The following is a 27052-nucleotide window of genomic DNA, read 5'->3' on the forward strand; positions in this document are numbered from 1 at the left end:
GAGGAAGTCACTGTTTCCTTGCAACCTTAGATGTCATTCCAAGCTGCCACTAGACGCTCTGGTTAAAGGCAGACAGGACCATCGGGCCTGGCTGGGCCTGCTCTACTGAACCTTGCCTTCTTCAGAACTGAGGAAGTACGTCTGTCCAGATTCCCTAGAAGGCTTCAACCTGCTCTGTCTTCACAGACTGAGGCTTCTCTCTTGGTCTACATACCCTCAGAATGTAAGGACAGACTGAGAAGAACACACAGCTGAATGACCTGGTGACCGGGTCCCACTGACCTCCTTCCTGCCTGCCCCTCATTGGCGAAGCCTGCTTACTTATACTTGATCTTGACCCGCCTTCCTTTGCTTTACAGGCAAGTTCAGAATGCGCACACGGGCCTCGACCTGACTGTACCACAGCACCAGGAGGTGCGGGGTAAGATGATGTCAGGCCATGTGGAGTACCAGATCCTGGTGGTGACCCGGTTGGCTGTGTTCAAGTCAGCCAAGCACCGGCCCGAGGATGTCGTCCAGTTCTTGGTGAGCAGGGAGCCCTAACCATGATGCTCTGAGGGTGCCCAGGCAGGTATGTCTGCCCCTCAGAGTGCTGACACTTCTCTATACAACACGCGTCCAGGGTCTAGAGTGCTAGACTGTAGGATAACAGAAATGCCAGAGGAGACCACAGCAAGGCAGACTTGTAAAGCAGCATAGATGGTGACCCAGGCACGTTGGAGCCTGGGAATGTGTAGAAGGAACAACTTAACACACCTTGGAGAGAAGATGCTGGCACCCTCTTGGAAAAGGTAAAGGCAGGACAATGGTTTAAAGAGTAGATGGTGTTGCTTGGATGGTGCTGGCACACTCGGGAGTCAGAGGGAGGCGGGTCTTTAGAATTCAGGGCTAGCCTGGTCTGCAGAGTGAGTTTCAGAACAGCCAGGGCTATATGGAGAAGCCCTGTCTCAAAAGAATAGATGATGTAAAGCTGCAGGGAAGGAGGGAAGACTGGCCCAGAGGAGGACACGGGGGTTGGGATGACATGCGGGACTCAGGTTGTACCTGGACTTGACTTGCGGCCATGTAGTTTTAAGCAGGGAAGCGATGGTCCTGTCTGCCTTTAACTAGAGCATGGCATCAAAGTATCAGGACCAAGAGACACCGGCTCTGAGGATAACAGTTGTCCTCCATGCTGGGAGCCAGCACAAACAATAGGATAAGAGGCAAGGAGAGAAGGAGAGGCTTACAGTGTGCAGATGGCCAAGATCAACCACACCGGCAAGGAGCCAGTGTGAGAGTGCAGCGTTCACCCACTGGGTGGACACAGGAAGTCCAGCATAGGAGTGGGCCAGGCCTGAGTCCTAGGTATCTAGATATCAGCTTAGAGGCCATGTTAAGAGCTGGGAGTGGGTGAAGCTACCCAGAGAGCAGAGGTGGAGAGTCAGGAGAAGAGCTGAGGAGAGGAAGTCTTGGAAGCACCAGCAGTGCCAACAACAGTGGGGCCGACCATCAGGGCAGAAGGGAAGGCTGGGTGATTGAAGGAAAGGAAGCTCAGGAAACAGAATTTCAACTAAAAGGAAGGATGGGTTCACACATCTATTTACCCTTTGGTCTCTTATGGAAGGGATGCAGATCTGGTGAGCAGGAAGGACCGGTCTTGGGATCTTAGGATACGGAAAAATGAACCAGAGTCCTTTAGTGCCCCAAGGGAGCCCCTGCTGCACGTTGGTTCAGCACCTGCAGGCAGCCCAAACAAAAGGAGAGCGATGAGTGTACAGCTCCGTGACAGTAAGGGACGGAATTCTAAAAAGATATGTCTCACAGATCACTCCCCACAGTGCCGGGTTTCGTCTGATTGTTCCTTAGACCTTAGACCAACTCTTGATTGAACCCAGGTGGTCCCTGGCCCATGGTTCTGGGCCTGCTGTGTTCTAGAGTGGATCTTGTTCTGAGGGGCAGCTCCTGGTGGTCTGGCCTGAGCTCAGGTACACCTGTGTGTTCAGACTCAGGAGCAGGGAAAAGGGGGCGCGGCGTGGTTCTGGGGCCTGAAGGAGAAGCAGCATCCTTGGGGTCCATCCCAGCCTGTTCCATCCTGTACAAAAGGCTGGAGGGGGGTGGGGATTTAGCTCAGTGGTAGAGCGCTTGCCTAGCAAGCGCAAGGCCCTGGGTTCGGTCCCCAGCTCCGGAAAAAAAAAAAAAAGGCTGGATGTCAGGTGGCGTGAATGAAAGGTCATCTGTGACACTGCCACATGCCACATTAGTGATGCCTTGTCCCAAACAGTGATGCCCATGCAATGTGGAAAGCATACAGAGTGTGGGTGCGCACACCTGAGAGGGCAAAGGACAACTCATTTGCTCCCCCACAAACATGGCGGTATCTAGGGGTGTAGGCCAGAGTTATGCTCCCAGGTCTGTAATCCCCCTAGATTTTGACAAGTTCGCTAAAAGAATTAGTAAGCATTTTGTGTCTATCACTTAGAAGGATATATACGTTTTAATAAAAGCAAGCTTTTAGTTGCTAGCCATGAGGTAAGCCAGCCCCCAGGGAGGAGCATTATGCCTGAGGTCTGGCAGACACGCAGAGGTATGTATGTATGTATGCATGTATGTATGTATGTATGTATGTATGTATGTATGTATGTATGATGTATGTACGTACGTATCAGAGGACAGAGGCAGCTCATGTTGGCTCCGTGCTCCGCACTGCCCGCCACACAGAGCCACTGGGTACTTTTGTGTTTCCATTTCAGCTCCCTGTTGTCCTTATCACGTTTGCTGGCTGTGGCCTGAGATTCTAGCTAGAACACAAGTAGCTGATAACCCTGGATGGTACTAGAAACCTGGGCTTAAAGCTCCCTCCCTGCCCCTCACACTGCCTGGTTTGTGGGTCTGTGGCCTGAGCCTTCGTGGTGCAGTTAGGCCAGCAGGGGGCGCTCGTCCCTCACCATGGCCAGGCGCAGTGGCTTGATCCAGCCTGAGCAACTAGCTAGTGCACTGGGGATCTTCCTTACCCTTTCCCTGGGGGTTCATTTCCAGGAAGGTTCTAGAACCAGGCTCTTGTGCTCAGCTATGGGCAGCAGTTTCTTACCCCAGGGGAATCCCCACTTGGAGGGTTCTGAGGTTCCACCCCCACCGCCACTACACGACCATCCCCGGAGTCTAACACCTAACACTGGGTGGTGTGCTGCTTATTGAAATGTGGCCCCCTACCTGTCAGTTAACCACCGTGCCTTTCTGAGCCCCAAATGATGGGGACACCCGCAGCCCAGCCACACACTAGCCTACATACATACTTAAGGTGGTGCAGCCAGGCCTGGAGGAGCAGGTCCTCCATGCCTTCATCCTCAACGTTGCCACTCATTTCCTGGGGAGACGGACCTGGCCTCCAGGGAAGCATCAAGGAGTTGAGGGCTGAGGTTAAATCGAGGGTGTTGGTGAAGGCTGTGACATAAGGCAAGTGACTTTTGTCTGAGCTCATGTGGATTGAACAGATACCAGCAATGGCACCACCAAACCCACGGGGCTATGGCTGCTCCCTGCGTGGGGGCCCGGAGCCAGCTGGGGATTCCTGTGTCAACAAACGCATAGCAAGAGTATAGTATATGAACCCATGCTCACTGAGCCGTGGGGAGGTGGGGAGCTTAGTAAAGAGGCAGATGTGATCCCTCGTAGCAGCAATCCAAGTAAACCTTCAGAGACTCAAGGGACACTTGGGACCGCTTGGTAGCAGCAGCAGGACCCATGCACGCTGTGCTCCAGCTAACCTTACCTCTGCCGCCTGTCAGGGCAGGCCCCACCTGTCCTGTGCTGGGAAGAGGTCACACAGTGCTGTCACAAGATGGCCTGACACCTGCCAGGGGCCAAACTCACTGTGCTCAGGTTTGGAAAGCCCAGAATAGGTGGAGGTCATGGCCGTTTGCAGGCTGGGTTCAGGTCCCTGTGTCAAAGTCCTTTACGTGAACCTGCAGAAATACCTTAGATCAGTCCATCATTGCGTCCTTCCTTTGAGACTCTCAGACTTCCCTGGGGACCAGAGATTGAGGCTAGAGGTATACAAAGGGCCAGCAGTCAGGCCTACTCCAGGCGCCTCTCTGGTCAGGGTGAGGAAGCTTCTCACCCTTGGTTCTTCTCTCAGGAAACCACATGCTCCTCTCATTCCAGGTCTCCAAAAAATACAGCGAGATCGAGGAGTTTTACCAGAAACTGTACAGTCGTTACCCAGAAGCCAGCCTGCCCCCACTGCCTAGGAAGGTCCTGTTTGTCGGGGAGTCTGACATCCGGGAAAGGAGAGCCATGTTTGATGAGATTCTACGCTGTGTCTCCAAGGATGCCCAGTTGGCGGGCAGCCCAGAGCTGCTAGAATTCTTAGGTACCCAAGGTGTTGTCCCATGTCCATGAGGTCTCTGCATCCCAGAACCCACCTCACCCCTGTGACTCAGTGGGAGGCCCATTGACACCCTCCATGACCTGTAGCTTTAGCAAGGATGTTTAGGGCGTTGGGTCTCAATAACCCCCTGGGCTGGATGATGAGCAGGGCACCCAGCCTTCAAGGGACTAACCTTCTGGATGCCAGCTGTATATTCACAGAGTGGCCTCACCATGGCCTTCCTGCCATCCTCATTGTATATCTCTCTTCACTTCGATACTTACAGGTACATATATCCCTCCTCCTCCTCCTGCCAGCCAGACTCGTCAGCCTGGGAACACTGGGCTTCTTCTGGCCCTGTCCCTTGTGAGCATCTCGCTCAATCCATGGCCCACATAGAGACTATGGGTGTAATCTGACATGACACCCTTATTCCTAACACTGAAGACCTCATGCTCTTCAGTGTAGCACCGGGGAGCTCCCCACCCCCATTCTCTCTTCTACTGGTGTTCTCTATAAGAGAAGTCATTTTTTTTTCTGATGGAGATTGTGGGGGATAGTGTGAACTAACACACATGAAGTGCTTCAGACAGAGCCTATTATCAGGGGGTAGTGATCCAGGGACCACCCCTCTCCTGTCTACCTAAGTCCCCCTTGGGGAGCATCTGCCCTTCAATGCCCTGAACAATGAGGCCAGGCCACACCTATGGGTGGAACCTCTATCTCCCCCTCACCTTCTCCATCTTCTGGTCAGTCATTACCTTTGCTCTGACTAACAGGGTTTCTTAGATAGCCCTGCCTATATTAGAACTCACTTCATAGACCATGCTGGCCTTGAACACACAAGGTTCTGCCTGCCTCTGCCTCCCATGCTGGGGATTAAAGGCACCACCACACCTGGCTGAGTGATTTTTATTTTTTAGGTGACTGTTTTAAAGGGTAATTTACCAGTCGCTGCTTGCTTAAGGATAAGCAAATAAATAGTCCAAACCTATGCTTCTCAAACTGTCCTCTGGGGAGAGCTAGCTAGTCGTTCCAGCCTTTCACAGACAGATGCGCTCACAGGACTGTGTGCTCAGAGGCTGTGGTGATGCAAAGCCTCTGTGGACATTTCTGGGCCTTGCTTCCCCTTTCTGGACTTAACTTATCGCAAACACCTGTCTCTGAACCATGCTTTGAGTCGAGCTGATGTAAGCCCAGTTGTCCTGGGGCGATCACGTCTATTCTGGGATCTTCCACATGCTCCCTGCACTCATCCCGGAGTCTGCAGGCTCTCGGAGTTGTGTGTGTATGCTCAGGTCATCAGAGTTCATTGCCGGACTTACTACTGTAAAATGTTCTGAGAGACAGTCCTGGCCCAGCCTCATTGTACAATGGCTGGTGCACTTCACCTCTGGGCTGTGGCCCTTTCTCCTCTGGCATGACACAATGACACAGCTGTTGCCCTCTTGAATTCTTAGAAGCTGTGACCACTTAACCTGTATGTGAACCATACAGGATTGGGTCCATTAACCTTCCCTCATGGGGGTAGGAGGGGCTCACAAGGCCCCACCCCTCCCCAGGGGACAGACAGGGCAGATGGAAGGACAGACAAATAGATTGATGGATAGATAGGTAGCTAGACAGGTGGGTGGGTGGGTGGATGGATGGATGGATGGATGGATGGACAGGCAGATAATTGAGAGGTGGGGGTGGATAAGCAGATGGATGGACAGACAAGCAGTTAACAAGCAGTCGTTAGGAGAGAGGCTTTTCTTACATGGTGTAACTACTTATAAGCAGCCTGTGCTCCTATAAGTAACCCCAGTTAAACTCAGCACATTAAGCTAGACATGGGTGGGGTCGTCCCTTTGTTCTGCAGGTGGTGCCCTATCTGGGCATGTCTCCTTGGGAAAAGTTTATAAAACACTCAGGCTTCTTCTGACATTCCCCATGGCCAAGCAACAGCAGGCTCCCTGAGTGCCAGCATCACAGAGTGGGATAGCACAGCACCTGGTGCTCTCCCAGACTATCCACTCGGGCTGGAGCAGAATTTGGTCCCAGGAAGTTACAGGAAGCCCTCAGCCTCAACCTGGCTTAGGCGAGCGGCTGTGGTGATGTGGCCTTGAAAGCAGACAGGAACCTCATTTTCCTTTTCTTCCACAGGCACCAGGTCCCCGGGGGCTACAGGCTTTGCCACCCGAGATCCCTCTGTCTTGGATGAGACAGCCAGCCGGCCAGGGGACAGTGATGAGGCTTTTGACTTCTTTGAGCAACAGGATGAAGTGCAGCCACCCACATTGGGCCTGAGCAACAAGAATGTTGAGAAGTCCTTGGAAGAAGAGGAGGAGGAGGAGGAGATACTGGATCCCCTGGGCATCATGCGGTAGGATCTCCACTTCTTCTGATGTCATTGCTCAAAGGTCTAGGCCGTGGGACGTTAACCTGGTGTGCTCAAGGGAGTTTGCTCTGTTCTGCCTCAGTATCACCTGTCTGTGTGGCTGGGCTCAGAATCACCCACCCCTCCCTAGTTATACCCCCGCTCTGAGGTGAACTCCCCAGAGTTAACCCCATGATAGCTCGGTAGTGCAGACTGCTGGACCCAGCCTCCTGGTGTTGGGACCTGCCTTCTTTTTGCAGAGTGGCACCGTGACTTATTTGCCCCGAGCCCCTCACCATCTGTAAGGCAGGACTTCTTTCAAACCCTCCAGGACAGTTGGAGGCCTCTGTGAACATGGGTATAAGCACCAAGAGGTGCTGCCTGCAGTGGTGGGACAGTGTCCCCTTCACACGCTCACCCCACCCCAGTAGGCATGAAGAGGCAAACCAGCTAGCTACTGTCTCTGCTTTACTCCTCTCTGAGGCATCCCGCCAACTAGCTGCTCCTGAGTGCTGACAGCAAGGACCTCCCCGTGCTGGCCATGCAGCCATGGGGACAGGGCACCCCGGCTGGAGGAGGTGATGCAGAACCAGACATCTCCTGCCACAGCCACTCCGGTGGACGCAACGGGCTGCGAAGGCTAATAGAAATCGGCTACTCATCCATCCCAGAATACTGGGATTTTCCTTCTTGGCTCAAGCAAAGAGCAACTAATATTTTCTGTGCCGAGCATGATACTCCGGACTCCCCATACTGCGTCTCATCTGTTCCTTGCCTTGTAAGCATCAGTTGAAGGTGGAGCACGGTGCTGGATTGGCACTGAGTTGGGGGGCTTACTGCTGGGACCTGGATTCCAGCTCCATCTGTCGGTAGCCAACGCTCCCTGGCTGTCCGCCTCTTTCTTCAGTTTTCCTCAGTAAATGGGCTCTTGGCAGTACCTACTACAGGGAGCAATCCGGGGAAGACTGTCTAGCATGCGTAGATGTTAACATTAGCTGTCATCATAGCCTTTCAGCAGAATCAGACCACCACGGGCCAGGGCACCCTCCTCCACACTGTGACAGTGGGTCTTAGGAATGTACCGCCGTCCTCAGCGTACAGACAAGGGAGGCCTCCTGAATCTAGAGCTTCCAACGAAGTGGACAGAGGCATGTTCAGTGTAATGGCATACAAAACGAAGTCCCCCCAAATCGGTGACCACTCAGCATGGGGCCTGCCTCCAGGATGATATGTGAGCCGTTGGCTGCGGGACCTCAAGATCACCATAGAGGCCTCACATTGGGCAGAGCTGCCCAGGCACAGAGGCTGCAGTAGGCCCAGAGGAATCAGTGTCCTCCCAGTACCCACCAGCCAGTGGGGGGTCTGGTCCCCAAGGGACAGACAGTAAGGATACCAGGGTGACGTGAGGAGAAGCCTGTAACGCACACTCCTTATCCGCCCCACCCAGCCCTAGGGCCCTGCCTGGGCTTTATTTTGTTAAGGATAAGGCATTGTTTGAACTCATGCTGTCTGTCCTTCTAAGTAACCACCGAGTAGTGCCAAGCTGAAATGGGCTTTTGGGGCTGCACCAGCCTTTGGCTGGACAACATAGTTAGCAAAGTGGCTCCTTTTTTGGGTAGGAAAATGCTCTTGGGGTTGGCAAAGTGCTGCCTTGGATTTCTTACTCTAGTGGCAGAGTTGCGGGTGGGGGCGGGGCAGAGGTCTCAGCAGCTGGGAGAGCCAGCCTAGGACCACCTGCAGCGAGCTCTGTGCTCTTGGGGGGCCCTGGCTCCTGGATTCTGGGAACACAGCACCAAGAGGACTCCCCTTCGTGCCAGATTTTCTTTTAAGGACCCATGTGACACCAGTTGGTATTATCGGCTCTGTCAGGAATAATAAGGAATTTTTTTTTTCCGAGAGCTTTTTCAATGCCAGGAGCTGAGCTAATTGGGCTTTGCTTGCGGGAGCTCATGTTACCTCTGAGACAGCACTTCTGAATTTGGCTGTGACCCTCAGTGAGTGCGTTGTGCGTCAGGACACCCATGTGTATGTGCCTTGCATGAGACCAGGCGAGGTTTGCGAGTGTAGGAAGCCTCGCTGAGTGCATTCTGTGCCGACATCTCCTACCCTGCCTCATTTGTGAAAAGATTCGTAACACGCCAAATGGCTTTCTGGGAACCTTGCCGGAGACGCACGGGAAACCAAGCCCTGGGAGGCTGATACTGGCGTTGCTTTTGTTTTCTGTAGTCGGACACTGGAGTCTCTCAGAGTCGGTGGCTTGAGCTCATTCCTGTAGCCCCAAATGGCAGAATCGGGGCCTGGTGGTCTAGTTTGGTTTCTACCACGTGATAAAGGCCATGGGCAAAAGCAACGCGGGGAAGAAAGGCTTTACTTGGCTTACACTTCAGGCAAGAACAGAAGCACAGACCATGGAGGGACGCTGCTCACTGGACTGCACCTCCTGGCTTGCTCAGTTTCTTCCACAACCCAGGCCCACCTGCCCAAAGGTGGCACAGCCCCTGTGGACTGTGGTCTCTCTCATCAGTCATTAATCAAGAAAATGCCCGGTTAGACTTCATGAAGGCAATCTGATCAAGGCTTTTTCTCAGCTGAGGTTTCTCTTCTCAGGAAACTAGTTTGGGTCAAGTTGGCCAAAAAAAAAGCCATCTGGTACGTGACAGAGCAAAGACTTGAGGTCAGGTTTCCCAATCATGAACACAAGGGTTTCCTACCTCACCCTTGGGATAGTCTTGTCCAGGAGAGGTTTGTAGTCAGGATTCCTCAGCTCCTCTGTACACGCAGTGCTCCCCACCCCCACTCTCTTCCCTCTACCCGTACCCCTCTACACATCTCCCCCCACTCCACTCCGCCTCTCTCTGTCTGCACCCCCCCCCTTCCTTCCCTCCTTCCCTCCCTCTGCTGGAGCCGCGTTCCTGTGCTCAGCCTCAGACATTCACTGCTGTGGCCACAGGGGGGCGCCCCGGCTCCACTTCAGGAGCGTCTGCGAGGGTGGGAGCAGTTGGCACAAAGTGGGAGTCGGCCTGGCCCGGCTTTCCTTTGTCTCTTCAACCTGCCTCTGACTAGGGAAAAGTCAGCTGCTGCGTTATACTGTTAGGAAGCAAAGAAAAGCCCACCCTCTAGCCCACTGAAACAGCATGGCTTCTTCTTTTCTGGGGATTTTTTTCCTGACCCTGTCCCAGGGCCATCTGGACTCTGGACATAGCGTACATACTGTTTCACACTCTGCCGTTCCAATCAATGTTCTGTCTCGGGCGCCTTTCTCTGTCATACATACTTTTCTGTATTTAACTCTATTTTGGGGTCTATGTGGCTCTGAGAAAACAGTGCCTTGCGTGCTAGAAACATTTTTCAACGTGACTCAAAAAATACCCCGGTCGTTGGGAATGATTGGTGAAGAGTCCCTTCCCAGGAGCAAGGATTAGCTCCCAGGAGCCTTCACTTCTCCTGCTGCCCCCTTAACAAAGGGACCGTTTTGTGCCTGCGCTTCCACAGTTTGGAACCGGTCTGTCTCCAGACTCTTGAGCCAGTCCCTCGGACCCAGGCACTGTAAACCGCGCGGTCCGGCCTCACCTTGTTGGACACTGTAGTGCCTTTCACGTGTTTGCTACCTCAGGCAGGCAGTTAACGTGAGGAGCTTCACGGGTCCGGGGTCGTTCCATAGAATTTCTCATCTAAAAAATAGCCTCAGAACAAGGTCCCAGAAGGCTGCGCGGGGACCGTCTGATAAAAGCTCCCTGGAGGTGACACATTTGCCCTGTTGAGGGTCCCTCCTCTCTTCCACCCCAGGCCGCTTGCAGGTGACAGGACACAGCTGGCTCTTGCCCCTGCCTATCTGTGAGTCTCAAGGAAAGGGAAAGCCCAGGACCCAAGTGGAGAAGACCTCTCCTTAGATACTGTTTTATTTTTATGTAGATTTTGCTTCGTTTTTTTCCCATGAAACAACTGCTTGTGTTGAACATAAAAAAAAAAATACTTGGATTTTTGTATTTGGATGAAGCTTCTGCTCTGGGATGATCCTTCAGTTTTTGAATGCCCATAGACCCCCTGCTAAGTCCTCCTGGATTTGCAAACCCAGCATCTAGAATCCAAAGCAGGGAGGGGCTGTGGGGATGGGGTGGTTTCAGCCTTGCCCCTTCCTGCCTTCAAGAGACCCTGGGATGCCTAAGTAAATTACAGTTCCGTCACTTCTGTCTTAGGGATTTTGAGCCAGGAGACCAAGCCTCTGCTGGATACTCCTTTGCAGCGGAGAGCAGTTAGGGGCTGTGTTCCAGGTGGGGATGCAGATTCATAGGCCCCCTCAGCCCTGCATGGAACCCCAGAGTCTCAGTGAGCCTGTGTGTGTGAACAGTGGTTACACTCAACACCAAGGCAGTCCAGGCACTGCAGTATGCAGAAGTCTGAGAGATGCCCCACCACAGTGCAAAGGGAGACTGTAGTCTCCTGCTAGTCTCCCACCCCTGCTCTCCTTGGCTCTCTCTGCTGCCTGTCTTTACTGAAGAGGTTCTCTGAGAACCAGATACCATAATGGAGATCTCCAGGAGTGCCCCCAAGGTCCCATGTCATGGTTGGCCCCAAAGTAGTGAGGGAGACACAGTCAAAGCATTCAGCCACACTTACCAAGGGGCACAGTCATCTTCTACTGTTTGCTGTGTTTCCCATCCAGGTACTTATTGCTCCTGGCCCAGCCTCAGTGAAGGGACTCCAGGGACTATGGTTAGCACAGTGGTTTTTGTCCTTTTTATTTAAGTAGCAAAGTCTTCAAGAGGTTCAAAAGGAAAGCCCCACACAGACCCATAATGTAAAAACCAGACCCAAGTAGAATTGTCTTCATTTGGACAGGCGTGGAAACTCGATCGTTGCCATGTAAAGCGGCCCTCGATGACTTTGGAAGAGACTGGGGCCTCTTGTGGCATCGATTGAAAGCCAGTGGGAGGGCTAGAAGTCCAGTATGTATGATCACCCCAAAGGGATTCAGCATTCTGATCTCAGCTTCGAAGCAGGCCATGACAGTTTGCTGAACTCCAAACTGTGGTTTCTTCAGTCGTGAAACAGTTAGGGTCTCAGAAGCAAAGGGACCCTCGATGGGGTGCAGTGGGGGCCGTCTAGCCTTTCAGGAACTTTTACATTTCCCACCAAAGCCCCCAAGGGTCTAGACCCAAGAGTCCAAAAGGAAGAAAGGAGAATGCTTCGTGAAATGTTGTAACTAGTTCGTGTTCCTCCTGAGGCCTTCATGTAATGTATCTTTCACATCAGATGAACGAACTGTAGAAGGCAACACCCCCTATTGTCAAGCAAACCCCAGCACTAGATAATAGCTTATGGGTGTATGGGGACGGCCACCTCCTGCCAAGTGCACCTGTACAGTGGAGGTGGCTGGCCTGCTTCCCACAGCTCTTCCTCTAGGAGAAGGGGGTTTGCTCGGCTGAGCCCTTTGGTGGAACTAACACTTACTTAACCTGATTCCTCAGACGCAGAGTCTTAGAGGTCATGTCTACCAGCCTGATTGAGGCTGCCCCCAACGTCAAGTGCTCGTAGCCTGACAGTCTGTGTTCAGGAAGAGGTTGGACTCAGTTCTGGGTAACAGAGTTCAGGAACATTAGTAAGAGGGCAAGAGCATCCAGAGAGCAGCGCGTCAGTGACCAGATGGGTGCTTCAGATTCTCCACATGCCCACCTGAGACCACTACCCGTGTCGAGTCTGGACTTCCTCAGCTTTTTTGTTTGTTGACTTGTTTCTCAAGGCTGTGTAACCCTGGCTGTCCTAGAACTCACTCTATAGACTGGGCTGGCCTCGAACTTGGAGATCCTCCTGCCTCTGCCTCCCGAGCGAATGCTGGGACTGACAGCACGTGCGCGCAGCCGCCACCCCCTGACTTTTCCATTTTTATCCGCTTGCTCTCAGCTTGGATGCCGTGGGTGGTGATGGACAGCTCTTCAACAGAGGCAGTCAACTTCCTCAGCTGAGCCAGCAACTAGAATTCTGTGGGATATTGGTGGGGATTAGGGGGGGAAACAGCTACTCAAATAAGAGCGCCCGAAGGCTTCTTGCTCATTCTGCAGTGGCTGGGGTGGAACCGACCACCAGCACCTGCATTTGCCAGAGGCTCAAAAGCAGACAGGCGAGGGGTGAGAAGCCCGATGGCAGACAAAAGAGAAGGCAAGGTTGGACTGTCAGCATGGCCACCTAGAAGAAGGACTTCTGGGTCTCAGGGAATTGTTAAGGAGGTGTTTGGCCTGCCTTCTCTGATTGATCCCACTAAATTGGAAGTGAAGGTGACAGTTAAGCAACCCGGCAGGTATTGATCACGCTTGGCCATTGGGGACCAATGGCTGCAGAGGGGTAGTTTGCTGCAGGCTCCGCTCCGTGTCCCATGGCCCTTGTCCCCGTGTACGTACTATATGTCTTGGAATAATTGCATCGTGAGCAAAGCTGGATTTTCACTTCAGGGCAAAGGGTTGTCCCACTGCAGGCAAGACCACTTGCTCTCCTGGTGGTATGTGGTAGGTAGACGACAGAGAAAATGAAATGGGGTCACCCATACTCTAAGAAGAGGAAATCGCTACTGAGGTACTGGTCCCCGGCATACGGCTTGGCTCTAGAAAACTAGGAGAGGCTTAGGCCTTAGGCCGCTGCTGTCGGGATCCACAGCAGTGAGGCCTGTCCAGAGTGGTTCCTCACACCAGGCCTGTGTTCCTGTTGGGCCCATAATCATAAGCTGGACATCATGAGACAGTGGCCTTGCCCACTGCCATCTGTGTACAGGCTGCAGAGTGCTTTCGTAGGGCTTCCTCCTGAGTCCCACTTACCAAATGAGGAAAATGGACTCCGAGGCGCTGTGGCAACCCAGGTGTGCCAAGCCATGCTCAGGCCTGCACTTCCTTGAGGCACAGGTACTATACTAATGCTCGTCGTTTACCCAGTCTCTCCCTGAAGTTCTAGTCTATTCCATGACACTGGAGCGCTCTGTAGAGACAGATGGATCCCAGGAGTGCACTGGCCAGCTATCGTAGCCTACTGCTAAGTTCCAGGCTAGCTAGAGAGCCTGGTGTCAAAGCCCAGGGTGGCCAGTACCAGGGGAATGACAGCTGAGGTTGTCTTTTGGCTTGCACAGGCATGCTCACACCTGCTCACACAGGAGAGATTGTTCAGTAACACCCGAAGAATTTCCTACGATTGAGATAAACGGCCGAATTTAAGGTTAAGATGTGGACAGTGCTTCGTTTTTCAAAGCAGGAAAGTCGCATCATTGGGAAAGAGGTCCGTTGCCATATTTGGTGAGGGAAGCATGGCCCTGGCTTTGAAGGTGGTCTGTGTGGGGGCTGGCTGTGTCTGGAGACCCTCTCTGTTACTCCCTTGCTCTCAGGGCAGCTGGTGGCCGTCACTGGTTGCCACGGGAGGTGGATAAATCTGGAATGGCTCCACAAGGCCCCTGGGTGGCCAGAGGAGGAGGCTGCTCTCGGGTGTCAATCACTGTCACCAGAAGTGCCTGAGCCACGGGGAGCGAGACACTTCTTGGCCAGGCAGAGCTTTGGAACTGTCGGCAGCAGCTGCCACATCTCCCTGCGTTTGCTACGCCCAGCTCTGAACAGGGCCCGGCTGTACATCTGGCTCCTGTCAGATACACAGCAGGAGAACCAGAGTCTGTACAGCAGCATGAACATGCTTACACATGCCTGCGGCCGTGCAGGGACCGCTACCTACCTCACACAGCCTGTAGTGGGCAAGGTGCCTCTTAGGGTAGCCCTCACCTCAGGATCTGCACAGGTCTGCAGGAAGTCAGGGGCTGCAGACCCTGCTCTGTCCCTGCTGTCCGTGCATGGCTTTCTCTCCTGACAGTGCTGAGGGTGAGCTCCTGACAGTGCTGAGGGTGAGCTCCTGACAGTGCTGAGAGTGAGCCCCTGACAGTGCTGAGGGTGAGCCCCTGACAGTGCTGAGGGTGAGCCCCTGACAGTGCTGAGGGTGAGCCCCTGACAGTGCTGAGGTTGAGCCCCTGACAGTGCCGAGGGTGAGCCCCTGACAGTGCTGAGGTTGAGCCCCTGACAGTGCTGAGGGTGAGCCGTATGTCTGCGGACAGCTGGGTGGAGGCATTGGCCTTGGGTAGTGTAGGAGGACGAATGCTCAGAGCCCCAGTGACTCAAATCCAGATGAAGTGATTGACCCCATCCATCCAACACTTAGCATACGGTTCTTGTAATGGCGCCGCCACAATGTTCTTTCCAGCATTTACTCTGACCTCCCCTGCCTTCCAGGGTTCCTCAAGACAGACCATAGTCTGTGAGCAAAGTTCCACGAGGGATGGCTCCCCCGTCCCTCTTCTCACCCGTGCCTAGCGAGGTGTATGCTCCTGATTAGGCCACAGTCGGGCTCCTTCACGGTGCAGGGTGACTGACAGCCGGTCTGCCAGAGATGCCCCTCTACCCTCAGCCACTGGGTCAGCTGCTTGCTTCCATTACCTCCGTCCGTTCCTCCCTGCATCCTCACCGACTTCACGGTGTGCTCCAGCCTGGTTTTTCTTAGGTGGAATGACCTGTGTCTGGGACTGACTGCTCAGCTCACGGCCTCTGGGAAGGTTGCGAGTGCATCTTAAGTGGTGGGGTCTGTCTGTATCACCTAGAGCAGGCACCTCTACATGGGAGGAGCGGGTGGGGTGGGGAAGGGAGGAGGAGGAGGGGGGAGGAGGAGTGGGGAAGAACAGGAGGAGGAAGAGGTGGTGGTGGTAGTGGTGGAAGAGGGGGAGGAATGGACAGGCTGCTTGCAGCTGAAAAGCTGGCAGAGGGGTGTTGTTAGAAGAACTGCCTTTGTAAACATGAGTGCTGACACTGCAGCTCTGACCCCTTATTTCCTGTCTTATAACTGTCTGCCTGCCTGCCTGCCTGCCTGCCTGCCTGCCTGCCTGCCTGCCTGCCTGCCTGCCTGCCTGCCTGCTTTCCTGCCTGCCTGTTTCTCCTCTCCTTCCAGTCAGCTAATCTGTCTTCCTTCTCTTTGATGACTATCCAGCTACACAGGACAGATGCCTATCTATCTGACTGTCAGTCTGTCTGTCTTGCTGCCTGCCTTCTTCCTTCTAGTATTTGCTGAACACCTTTCTGCAGTGTTGGGATCAATCAGACAAGACCCTGGGGGCTTCCAGGTCCCCTCGCGTCCCTTGTGTCCCCTTTGGAGAGCTGAGAAATTGGAGGACAGGACAGCTCAGTGGGCAGACAGTGCTGACGGAACGCTCTTGTGCCGAACATCTGCTTTGTTTCAGTTCAACAAAAATCGCAGATATCACCAAGGAGGACAAAGATGTGAGAGGGAAACTTGCCCAGAAGGGAGGTCTAGCCTCATCTGTGCTGTCCAGGTCAGACTGAGCCGAAATGGAAAAGTGGTTGAAACCTCCCTCACCTGGCTTCCCGCCTGTTCTCTCATACTTCCCTTCTTCTTCCCGAGTTCCCTACTCGGTGCTTCCTGCCGTTCTTGATCCATAGGAAACTTTGCTCCCCTGCCCTCTGGGCCTTTTGAGTGGGTACCATGTGTGTTGGGCCCTCAAAGGAGGAGGTTTCCGAGTGGGCGAGCACCTGAGGGTTACATTCCAGAGCCATGCCCACAGTTCCAGGGCCCTCTAGGAATACTGACACAGGGAGTCTGGACTCTGGACATCCTTGCTAGGGCCATGGCCTCTGTCAGTCACCAGGACTGTTGATTCTGCCTGATAGATAAAAATGTAGGGAGCCCTCCCACGAGGAGCAGCCGAGTCCACACTGTGCGTCTGAGAGGAGCTAGAGCGGAGGCTTTCTGAAGGGTGCTCACTATCAGGTTAGAGATCCTCACTCCCTCACCCGCCCCAGCACCACAAGCAGAGCAGAGCCCTGTCAGCACTTCACCGTGGTGACCCCGTTGACAGAAGAAATTTTTTGCAAATACTGCAGTAGGGACACAGATGCCATCACTGTTGGAATGTGCCACTCTCTCCCCAGAGGACAGCAAGGACAGTTCTGTTCATAGGACACTGAGAGTAAGGAGCAAGATCCTAAGTAGTAACCACCCTACTCCCAGCCCCCAAATATCCTGCCTGCTGGGCAACCTCCACTGGACACTCGATGCCTCTGAACCAGGAAGGCTTCTGGGAAAATAGTCTCCTCAGAGTCCCTGGCTTTGCAGCACCCAGGGACCTGGTATTTTTATCTGCCACTGGAGAGCCTGTGGTACAGTTTTTGACAGTGGCCAGCCCCTGCGCAGTTTGCCACTGTGCTGCCAAAATGAGCTCAGAGATGACCTCAGTCCAGTGGAACTAGCTGCCAGGCATTCAGGAGAAAATGATCCCGGTTTCCAGTAAAAAAAAGAAAAGAAAAGAAACTTTTACGGTTTGTAGGAATCTTAAAATGCCTAATGTGGGTGGCAGCCCCCGTGCATGAGGTCAGCTTGTTAAAACAAAACTAAGTTTGTGATCCGGCATTGGAGACGTTGTCACTAAGGCAGTCCAGATCATGTGACCCAGCAACGTAGAGCTAGCCTAGCCACCTGGATCAAGAAGTAAAACTGCAAACCTCAGGAGCCTCCCTGGTGACCCTCGGTTTCCCACCACAAGCATCCCAGGGCAGGAGCTCATCAGTCAGTGAACTGGTGTGGCACAGCCAGGCCCAGCTGACTGCAGAGGAACTTCAGAAAGGAGTAGGTTACCCAGGGGAACCATTGAGTAGCCAAGAAGGACGGCAGGTACACTACTGAGAGATGGGTGGTGAAACAAGGGCTTAGGCGGTGGGGTGGTTAATACTGTCAGTCTAACAGGACAGAGGATTAACCAGCCTCTAGGAGGATCGGAGAAGGGTTTTTGGATTGGATTAATTGAGGTCGGAAAACTCACTCTAAGTATTGGCAGCACCGTGGTATGGTCTGGTGTCTGGGACTTCATAAAAGGGATAAAGCAAACCAAGCACTGACAATGGCTGCCGTGTGGCCAGCTGCACCTGTCACGCTGACCGCCCCACCCCCATGGTAGACTGTACCCTCAAACCATGAACCCGTACAATCCCTGCCTTCTTCAAGTTGTTCTGTCATTGTTGTTGTTCACTGTTTCGTCACAGAGAAAAGTGGGGGCTGGAGAGATGGCTCAGAGGTTAAGAGCACTGACAGCTTGTTCAGAAGTCCTGAGTTCAATTCCCAGCAACCACATGGTGGCTCACAACCATCTGTAATGGGATCTGATGCCCTCTTCTGGTGTGTCTGAAGACAGCGACAGTGTACTTATATAGAATATATAAATCTTTCACTAACACAGGCTTCTTCCTGCTCTCCTAGACCCTACCCCTTGAACTTTGAGCCCCAAATCACATTTACCCCATGTCTAAGTAGCTGTGGAGAGCAGCCTTCTGAACCCGAGCCCCAGGGGGTTAGGGACCCCCACTGCCTTAGTTAGTTAGGGGTTCCATTGATACCATGACCAAGGCAACTCTTATAAAGGACAATATTTAACTGGGGCTGGCTTACAGGTTCAGAGGTTCAGTGCATTATCAAAGCAGGAAACATGGCAGCATCCAGGCAGGCGCGGTGCAGGAGAAGCTGAGAGTTCTACAGCTTGTTCCAAAGGCAAGCAGGAGAAAACTGCTGTCTTCCAGGCAGCTAGGAGGAGGGTCTCAAAGCCCACCCCCACAGTGACACACTTCCTCCAACAAGGCCACACCTACCCCATCAAGGCCACACCTGCTCATATGTTCCTCGGCATCCAGAAGGCCCAGCTGAGCTGGAGATCTGGGAATGACCAATAGGCCACTCGTGCACTCGTGAGAATCCTTACCTTGTGTTTTATCTCCAGCTCCAAGAAGCCTAAGAAACACCAAGAAGTGGCCATGAGGACCAAGCCTTCACCTCGGCTCACCATCTTTGACGAGGAGGTAGACCCTGACGAGGGGCTCTTTAGCTCAGACAAGAAGGTGTCCCCTCGGAGACCTCTGGGGACCACAGAGGACCGTGAGTACTGTGTTGTCCCTGCTATCGGCTTAGCGCTTGGTGAACATCTGCGTCCCTGAGCAAGTGGGTCTAAACCTTGTCCTGTTTCGATGGAATACAGATTAGAGTGTAGAGATTTCCCGCTGGTGTCCCTCACGCCTGGCATCCCCACAGGCTGCAGCATTTGGGGATTACATACTCACTCGGAATGTTCTACAGAGCAGAGAATGACAGGTTTCTTAGTTGCTTAGAGACCTAGTTCCTTAATTACATCTGCAACCTCAAGGGCACTGGAGCTCCCTGAAACTGTTTAATGGAAAGTGGATACTGACCTACCTTGGGCATGCATGTGACTCTGTATAATTTTTAATTCTCATGAGTGTGTGCCACCCACGTAGATTCTACTGCAAGGCGTGGTGCAGGGTTCAGAGGAGGTGCTTAGCGGCTTTGGGACTTTTCCGTGTATCTCTGACCTTTGCTCACGCCTGCCCAGGTCCTTCTCCCCAGGGGAAGAATTGATGATTCATCCAATGCTTAGCGAGCGTCCACCAAGGGAAGATCCATGGGGAGATAAAGATAGATAATATCACCCAAAAATTCAGCACAGCCCAAGTCTCTTTCGGGGATGAGCAGAAACACGGGTTCCCATAGGACCGTAGGCATCCTGGGAGAGAGTACAGCGGTGAATCCCAAAAGCCAGGAGGCTTAACCAGGTCCACTGGGAAAAGACGCTTCAAGTAAAGACATGATCGACACTCCCAAAGTGCAGCTCCTGTGGGACAGGTTGGCTTCCTGAAGATGGATGGGCCTTGTGGGTAATTTTTGTCTGTCGCCTCTGCTCATCACCCACGACCTTGACAAGACCTGTGGCTGGTGGGTGCCCCTCAGTGCCCGCTCGTTAGCACTGGCCTGCCAGAACTTCGAGGAGCCTGGTGCAGTGTCCTGAGAAGCCACTTCTGCCAGCAGTGAGAAGCCCTCGAGGACTGGAACAGAGCCAGGCCAAAGCGGACAGGCCTTATAGAGACGCTGTGTCCTTGCCTGCCTTCTGCTTTCCTGCCCACTCACTCGGGTGCAATAGGGGGCTTAGCAGGCCTGCTGTCTGGCATCTGAGGATAGACAAGCACTTTCTTTATCGTCTGCTGTGTCCTCTCTTCCCACAGCCCTGAAGCTGTTTGACGACCCTGACCTAGGTGGGGCTGTCTCCCTGGGTGACCCTTTACTGCTGCCGGCTGCCCATGAGAGTAGAGGGCCCACATCCAGCCCAGAACACAGGGATGCCTCCAAAGAGCTGTTCAGGTACCGTCGTACCCCAGGAAGACTTCTCTAGCTTGTAACCCAAGTGGTAGTGCGTTTTACCAGCTTCAGCTCACAAGGGAGGAGGGATCCAGGCCTGGCCAAGTCTAGCAGCCATGAGTGGCTAAAAGGGGGTGAGGATTTGCTGGGAGAAAGCTGTGGGCAACGAGGGCAGCCCCACTGGTTCCACGAACTACACTCATTTTCTTCTCACACTTCTATTTTAATAGCTTTTTTTTTAAAGATTTATTTATTTTTATTATATCTGAGAGTACACTGTAGCTGTTTTCAGACACACCAGAAGAGGGCATCAGATCACAGATGGTTGTGAGCCACCATGTGGTTGCTGGGAATTGAACTCAAGATCTTTGGAAGAGCAGCCAGTGCTCTTTTTTTTTTTTTTTTTTTTTATTAACTTGAGTATTTTTTATATACATTTCGAGTGTTATTCCCTTTCCCGGTTTCCGGGCAAACATCCCCCTCCCCCCTCCCCTTCCTTATGGGTGTTCCCCTCCCAACCCTCCCCCCATTGCCGCCCTCCCCCCAACAGTCTAGTTCACTGGGGGTTCAGTCTTAGCAGGACCCAGGGCTTCCCCTTCCACTGGTGCTCTTACTAGGATATTCATTGCTACCTGTGACGTCAGAGTCCAGTGTCAGTCCATGTATAGTCTTTAGGTAGTGGCTTAGTCCCTGGAAGCTCTGGTTGCTTGGCATTGTTGTACATATGGGGTCTCGAGCCCCTTCAAGCTCTTCTAGTTCTTTCTCTGATTCCTTCAACGGGGGTCCTATTCTCAGTTCAGTGGTTTGTTGCTGGCATTCGCCTCTGTATTTGCTGTATTCTGGCTGTGTCTCTCAGGAGTGATCTACATCCGGCTCCTGTCGGTCTGCACTTCTTTGCTTCATCCATCTTGTCTAGTTGGGTGGCTGTATATGTAGCAGCCAGTGCTCTTAAACGCTGAGCTATCTCTCCAGCCCTTAGTAGCTTCAGTAAAGGAATAAATTACACAATTCATGAGCGAGTATAATTGGTATAAGTGGGTTCGGGAACAAATAAAACTGACCCTCAATACACTACAGCATACTCAGAGAGAACAAAGCACAAATGTACTTCAGAACCATGGCCCAGTCCACCAGGAGGGTCCCATCAGAGGGAGGGGAAAGCCACAGTTAATCTGTTACAAGAACGTTGGTGTCAGATGCAGAAAAACAAAACAAAGCCCACTATTTCCTTAGAGCTTACTGTGTGTTTGGCACTGTGAGAAATTTGCTTTACCACAGATATTCTTACTTACCCCTTGCTCGACCCCTAAGATAGGCGCTGTTCTCTGCAACTACAGAAAATAGTATAGGAAAGATCACCTGCCCCAGGCCACCACTCCTGGCAGGCTCTGTCACCACCTCTCTGCTCCAGCGGAAGCCCTGAGCCCTCGGAGAAGAGGGAGAGAGACCTGCCTTCCTGTCTCAGGCTGTGGCTCTCCCTGACTTCTCCTTGCACCACAACCTGATTTCCGGTTGCTCCCACTATGGCGTCTCATCCTCCTTTTCCCTGCCCTCCAGGGTGCAATGAGTGTCTGGTGAGGTGCATGAAGCAGAGCTGCCCCTTTCCAGGAATAGTTTAAGTGGCACTGGGGCCTCAGAGGCTGTCATCCGCACCCCTCGTTAGCAGCCCCAGGCTATTACACAGCCCTCTAAGCGCCCGCCAAGCCTGAGTCACCTCGCTGGCGTCTTGTATTTACATCTCCCAGAGGCCCCTGGCATCTGTTCACTCTCTCCTCCTGTGTCCTCGCTCCTGACGTCCTGCTGTCTGGGAGGGGCCAGGATGGCTGTTATTCCATTAGGGAAGAAACTGAGGCACAGGCAAGTCCGACAGCACGGTATATGCCCATGGGACGGACGTCATGGGGCCTCTCCCACATCGCATATTATAAACCCTCTCCTTCCAATCCCACCCTCCAGAGAACACTGTCCTGTGGGTGTGTCGGCTTCACGGGACCCCGTGGCCAGCTGACACCAGCTTTTAGCAGGCTGGTCATGCACGAGCAAACACGGCCTTATTGGTCCCTGGGAACCTTCCTTTTCATTGTGCCTCCCTATCTTGCACAGCCCCTGGGAATCACGGCTTAAAGAATGTGGGCTTCGCAACCCTGTCTCCATTAACAGACATCTGGCGGTGAAGCACTGGCTTCTTGAGAGCCGGAGCCAGAATTTTTCTTTGTGCCTACCTTGTTCCTGTTAAGGGAGTGAGTGCCCTGCTTCTTGGTAGCAGGCTTTCTCTCCACCATCCCTGTTATCCACCTGCCTGGTCATTGGTTCTCTCTGAGTTGTTGAGTGAGCCGAGCAGACTTCTGGAAGCCTTTATCTCAAGCCTTGAAGTCGATCTGTAGTTGGGTTCTGTCATCAGTGGGGGCTCAGGGAGGAGGAGGTGTTACGGCTTCAGGGCACAGAACACTTCACGAGAACCACCTCTGCCCCTCACGTGTTGGCCTCATCCCACCTGGATGTAGAAGAGAGAAGGGCTGGACCTGGTGCTCGTTTGACCTGTTCTGAGGAGCCCATAGGATCACACTGTGGCTGCCCACCCCAGAGACCCCTCCCCGCCTCAGCAGATCCAGCTGTGACTTGTTCCAAGGAGTCATGGCTATGCCTGAAATTGGTTCTGGGCCTTTAGCTGCTGCTTAGCCTCCCTAAAGAACTCTGAAGATAGTTCTGACTCTTTGAACTCTCCTGATATCTTGTAGGGGATTGAAAGGAAGCAGTCCCCTGATCCAGGGAGTCAGGAAGCAATGCCTGCCTGGAGAAAGCAGATACACATTGGAGCTGAGAGTGGCAGAGCAGTCAGCCCATGAATGACACCTCCAGCATCTTTCTACAGGGGCCGGGCTTTCTAGAAACTAGCCCATCCATTCCCTCTGTGTCCAGACTTTCTGCTCACTTCCTTACCACCCAAACAGGCTCTGAAGGCCCCAATCACACCAGAAGTCAGGCAAGACCATCTAGAACTCCCAAGTGCTGGTTCCTGGTGGGCAGTTCTCTGGGACGCCGCACCAGGAAGCTCTGAGCTCACTCAGGCTTCTTCAGGCTTTGCAGGACCAGAGCAAGTATGCCTCTGTCCGTGCCTGTACCCTCCCCCTCCTGCTGGGGTAGTACTTACTGTAAGGACACGCTATCTGGGGTAGTACTGTAAGGACACACTGTCCAGGGCCGAGTGCCTGCACAGTCCTGAATCCTTTTGCTTTTCATTCCCACTGCCCTTTGCGCTCTGTCATTTCCCTCTGGGTCCCTGCCATTTCACAGCAGGGCCATCTTTCCTCTCCTTTTCCCTAAGAACCCGTTCCAATCTTCTCTGGCCACACCCTTCCCCAGCCATCAAGTGACTGCTTCATGGCCCGTAACACTCTCAGATCCTCTCTGTCCAGCTGGGTCGGGGTCCCCTGAGGAAGAAGTGAGGCATTGACTCTACTGTAGCCAGCGCCTGCTCTGTTTAACATTCTGAAGCTGTCTGTCCAAGTCAATATGTGCAATATTCCCTTAGACTTGCGAGGCCCCTCCTCTGTGCTGTTTTCTTTGGTCCTTACAGGGATCCCTGTTAGGTTAGGGGAACAAGAACACCCCTCCTTTACAGATAGGCAGAGACTGAGAGAGCCAGAGAGGTGGCGTGACCTGACGCCATCCGCTGAGGGGCTGCGGGATATACACAGTAGAAGCCAATTGTGCACACAGCTGCTGGACAGCACTTAAGGCTCCCTTCCCCACCCACCCCACCCTGCTTCCTTAAGATGAGGAGTCAGAGCGTGGGGAAGCTAGGTGCCCCCCAAGTTGTCTGCTTTCTATTGCTGTCCTGTGCCTACTCGGCACGGCTGAAAGATATCTGTGGAGATTACCATCACCACAAGGGACGGCCCCACCCTGAGGCTGGAGAAGGGGCCTCCATGTAGTGGTATCCAGGAAGGTGAGGAGAGCAGCCACCTATAGGGTACGTGCTTTATCCCCACCCTAGCCATGGTGCCCAAGACGGTTTTCATTTTGCCATAGCTCAGGGACTGGATTCCCTTGTACTGGAGTTACAGGTCGTTTCGAGGACCGAACCTGTGTCCCCTGGAACAGCTGATGCTCTTTAACTGCTGAGTCATTCATTGCTCCAGGCTCACATGACCCAATCTTGGTGTGCACTGGCTAAGTCCACTGCAACCCTAATGGGGCTCTATCTAGAACCCAAGTGACTCAGATATGCAGAGGCCAGCAGACCTCGTCCCACGGCAGCTCAGAATCCAGTGTTTACAGTGTCTCTGGATGGAGTTGATTTGGCTTCATGTTGTGTCTCCTGGGTCAGACATCCTTGTTGTGACTCAGGCACGACTATGATCTAGTGCCCTCTCGTTGAACCACCCAGCCTTTGGACTGTAGCTTCCTGCCTGCAAAATAAGGCACATAGATGCCCTTCCCTGATAGAGGGATTTGAGAGACAGATAAGATAATGATTCTGAGGTGCTCTGTCCAGTACCAGGCAGCAGGTGGCCATTTCTAAGGGGCTGGGAGGCGAGTCCCCTGAAGACTTTGAAGTGGTGTCACCACCAAGGGACTGGCTCTACCCTGGCTGCTGTGGAGGTGGAGGGTCAGAAAGACCCACCCGTGGGTTTCTCCTCAGGGCTGCTTGGATGAGGCACACTGGTAGCTATTCACCGCCCATGTAGGGAAGGGTGAGGTCCCAGGCTCTTGCTCCTTTGTGGATATAGTTATGCTAAGACTGTTCTGCTTGCTTCTCTAGAGTTGAAGAGGACCTGGACCAGATTCTGAACCTGGGATCTGAACCAAAACCCAAGCCCCAGCTGAAGCCCAAGCCTCTAGTCCCGTCTAAGCCAGCATTACCCAGGAAGCCAACTGTGCCCCCCGCAGTGGGCCCATCAGGAACTGGGGCTGGGCCACAGAAGCAGCAACAGATCCAGGCTATGGATGAAATGGACATCTTGCAGTATATCCGGGACCAGGACACACTTGCCCAAGACTCCCCCAGCCTCTTCTGACTTCTCCACAACCCTGCCCTTCAAACTATGCTGGGCCTGGGGAGGAAGCCTGTGTGTCAATATGTGGGTTCTGCTTGCAAGGCAAGGACCACCAATGGAAGTGGAACCCTGGACCCTCCCAGTCCCCCCACATCTTTCCCTTTTCTCCTGGGCTATGGGATAGACAAGGACTCTGCAGAATGTAGAGCTGAGAACACCATAGAAATCAAGCCGCATCATCTCCACCCAGCTGGCTGTAAGAAGAAGGTTATTTGTGGGCTCGTCTTGCTCAACGGGGACCTGACCTCAAGTGGGGAATGAGATCGGAGGACAGTGTCCCCCAGGGAAAGGACATCTTCTGCATACTTGTTCCCACTGGCCAGCTCAGCATGGGAAGGAGTGTGAGCTTTGGCTAGGCCAAAGGGGTCCCTGGGACAGGCTGCTCCAGACTCTCTATTTGGCATAGCTGCTAGGGCCCCGAGGTGTGTTCTGAGGAGAAAGGCCAGCTCCCCTGACTGCCCTGACCCAAGTCCCTTCTTAGTCTCTTCTGGCTTCCAGTGCTAAGAAGAAACCATAGGCCCAGCCTTGCCTTTCTAGGGCACAGAGGCTCCCAGGACCCCATGCCTTCCACTTCCTTCCCCAGAAAAGGGCCTGGCTAGCCCATGGCCTTTTGGATGCAGCTGTCAACAGAGTAGGTCCTAGCATCTCCCAGGGTTTGGCCCATGGGGTATGAGGCTCTGAGGCCTTGTCTGCCCTCAGGATCTGAACTTGTTCCTTAGCCTTTCTCCTGTGGAGCCACCAGCCAAGGGAGAAGGAACTGTGCCCCAGGGCAATCCCGTGCCTTCTAGTAGATGCTGTTTTATGGAACGAAGGACCTTAGAGTATTTTGTGTCAGAAACATTTTATTTGTAATGAAACACATAGGGTTTTTGTTTTGTTTTGTTTTTGTCTTTTGCTTTTTTGTTTTTTCAGAATGCAGCCATTTTGTTCCTTGGGTCAACTGGGCTTCACTGAGGCATTAGAAGGGCCCAGTTGGGTCCAAGAGCCACTTTCAGGAATCTCCAAGTAGCACGGTTCAATTTTTTGTTGCCGTCAGTGTCGGGGTCCCCAGCTCCTACCCTGTAGTAAGACCTATAGGATCAGTCTAAGAGTATCAAGTCGGACCTATCTTTCATCTCACCATGTCCCTTGTCACCTGCCTCGATCTGAGCAGGCCACCTGCCCAGGCTGAAAACGGTTCTAGGCGGAGGACCAGAGTACCCTGCTTTACTAGGTTGAGGGTCTCCCCAGAGCCTTGAACTGACTCTAGATAGCCTCGACCCCAACTCTACTTCCCCTTCACCAGCAGGCCTTCACCCCTCCATCTCTTGGTGCCCAACACTCAGCCCAGTGTCCAGAAGCCCTTCCTCACTGACTGCAAAGGCAGGTTCACGTGGCCTAGTCTTGTGTAGAGCTACCCTACTGTGTTCCCTGGGCATCTTTGGACCCTTCTCCCTCTATATCCACTCCTCTGTGCCTTGGCTACCAGCTCTCTACCTCTCTTTCATACACACCTTGCACCTGCTTTGGGTGTTAGATGACATAGGAGCCATGGGTGTGTAGGGGCTTGGATGACCACAGACTGATCCCCACCTGGTGTTCCTAACCGTACCTGACCTGACCTACCACTCTCTAAGGTGGTTTTGCCCACTAGTGGGGATGTCTACTGTGGAGATTTTGGGATACCTTGGCGTGGGTGTTTGCCCCACAGATAGCATTTTCCCAATCATGATTTGTTTTGATCACAGGTCTGTGACCTACAGCCAATCTATGTCTCCCAGCTACCCAGTAAAGTCTGTGTGTGACAAAGCCAGAATTTCAGTTCTTTTCCATGTCTGGGCTGGTGGTGGTGGTGGTGGTGGTGTGTATAGAGGGATTGTCCTTTGTAACCAGGGAAAGTACTCTATGTCTCTGACTCTCTGTATGTTTCTTTGTGTGTCTGTCTCTGGTTTTGTGTATATCTCTGTCTCCATGTCTCTGTCTATTCTCCGTCTCTCTCTCCACTTCTATCTCTGTCTTTCTGTCTCTCCCTCTTTGTCTCTCTCTTGTCTCTCCCTCTCTCTCTCTTTGTGATGGAGGCTGGGATAG

The 27052-nt window shown here is 53.0% G+C and overlaps 1 protein-coding gene and 1 long non-coding RNA gene across 4 annotated transcripts in view; one reads left to right on the plus strand and one right to left on the minus strand.

The window, feature by feature from the left end:
• Hs1bp3 (HCLS1 binding protein 3) overlaps nucleotides 1–26773 on the plus strand; it is a 30263-nt gene extending 3490 nt beyond the window's left edge. The window contains exons 2-7 of one of the 3 annotated variants that reach the window (NM_001398778.1): nucleotides 360–525; nucleotides 4144–4351; nucleotides 6494–6713; nucleotides 18499–18653; nucleotides 19793–19928; nucleotides 24691–26773. In NM_001398778.1, coding sequence (NP_001385707.1) covers nucleotides 360–525; nucleotides 4144–4351; nucleotides 6494–6713; nucleotides 18499–18653; nucleotides 19793–19928; nucleotides 24691–24946 — 1141 coding nt within the window. In that variant the 3' untranslated portion in view covers nucleotides 24947–26773. Of the gene's footprint in view, nucleotides 1–359; nucleotides 572–4143; nucleotides 4352–6493; nucleotides 6714–18498; nucleotides 18654–19792; nucleotides 19929–24690 lie in introns of those variants that run through there. The other 2 variants (XM_039113131.2, NM_001398779.1) reach the window with 2 other exon arrangements.
• On the minus strand, nucleotides 20697–24691 carry LOC134479336 (uncharacterized). Its single transcript, XR_010052521.1, has 2 exons — nucleotides 22148–24691; nucleotides 20697–20907 (listed from the first exon to the last, which is right to left on the minus strand). It is a non-coding gene; the product is annotated as an uncharacterized LOC134479336 (long non-coding RNA).
• Nucleotides 26774–27052: the final 279 nt, after the last annotated feature.

The sequence above is a fragment of the Rattus norvegicus genome, chromosome 6 (assembly GCF_036323735.1).
Source record: "Rattus norvegicus strain BN/NHsdMcwi chromosome 6, GRCr8, whole genome shotgun sequence".
In the NCBI taxonomy this organism is placed as follows: domain Eukaryota; kingdom Metazoa; phylum Chordata; class Mammalia; order Rodentia; family Muridae; genus Rattus; species Rattus norvegicus.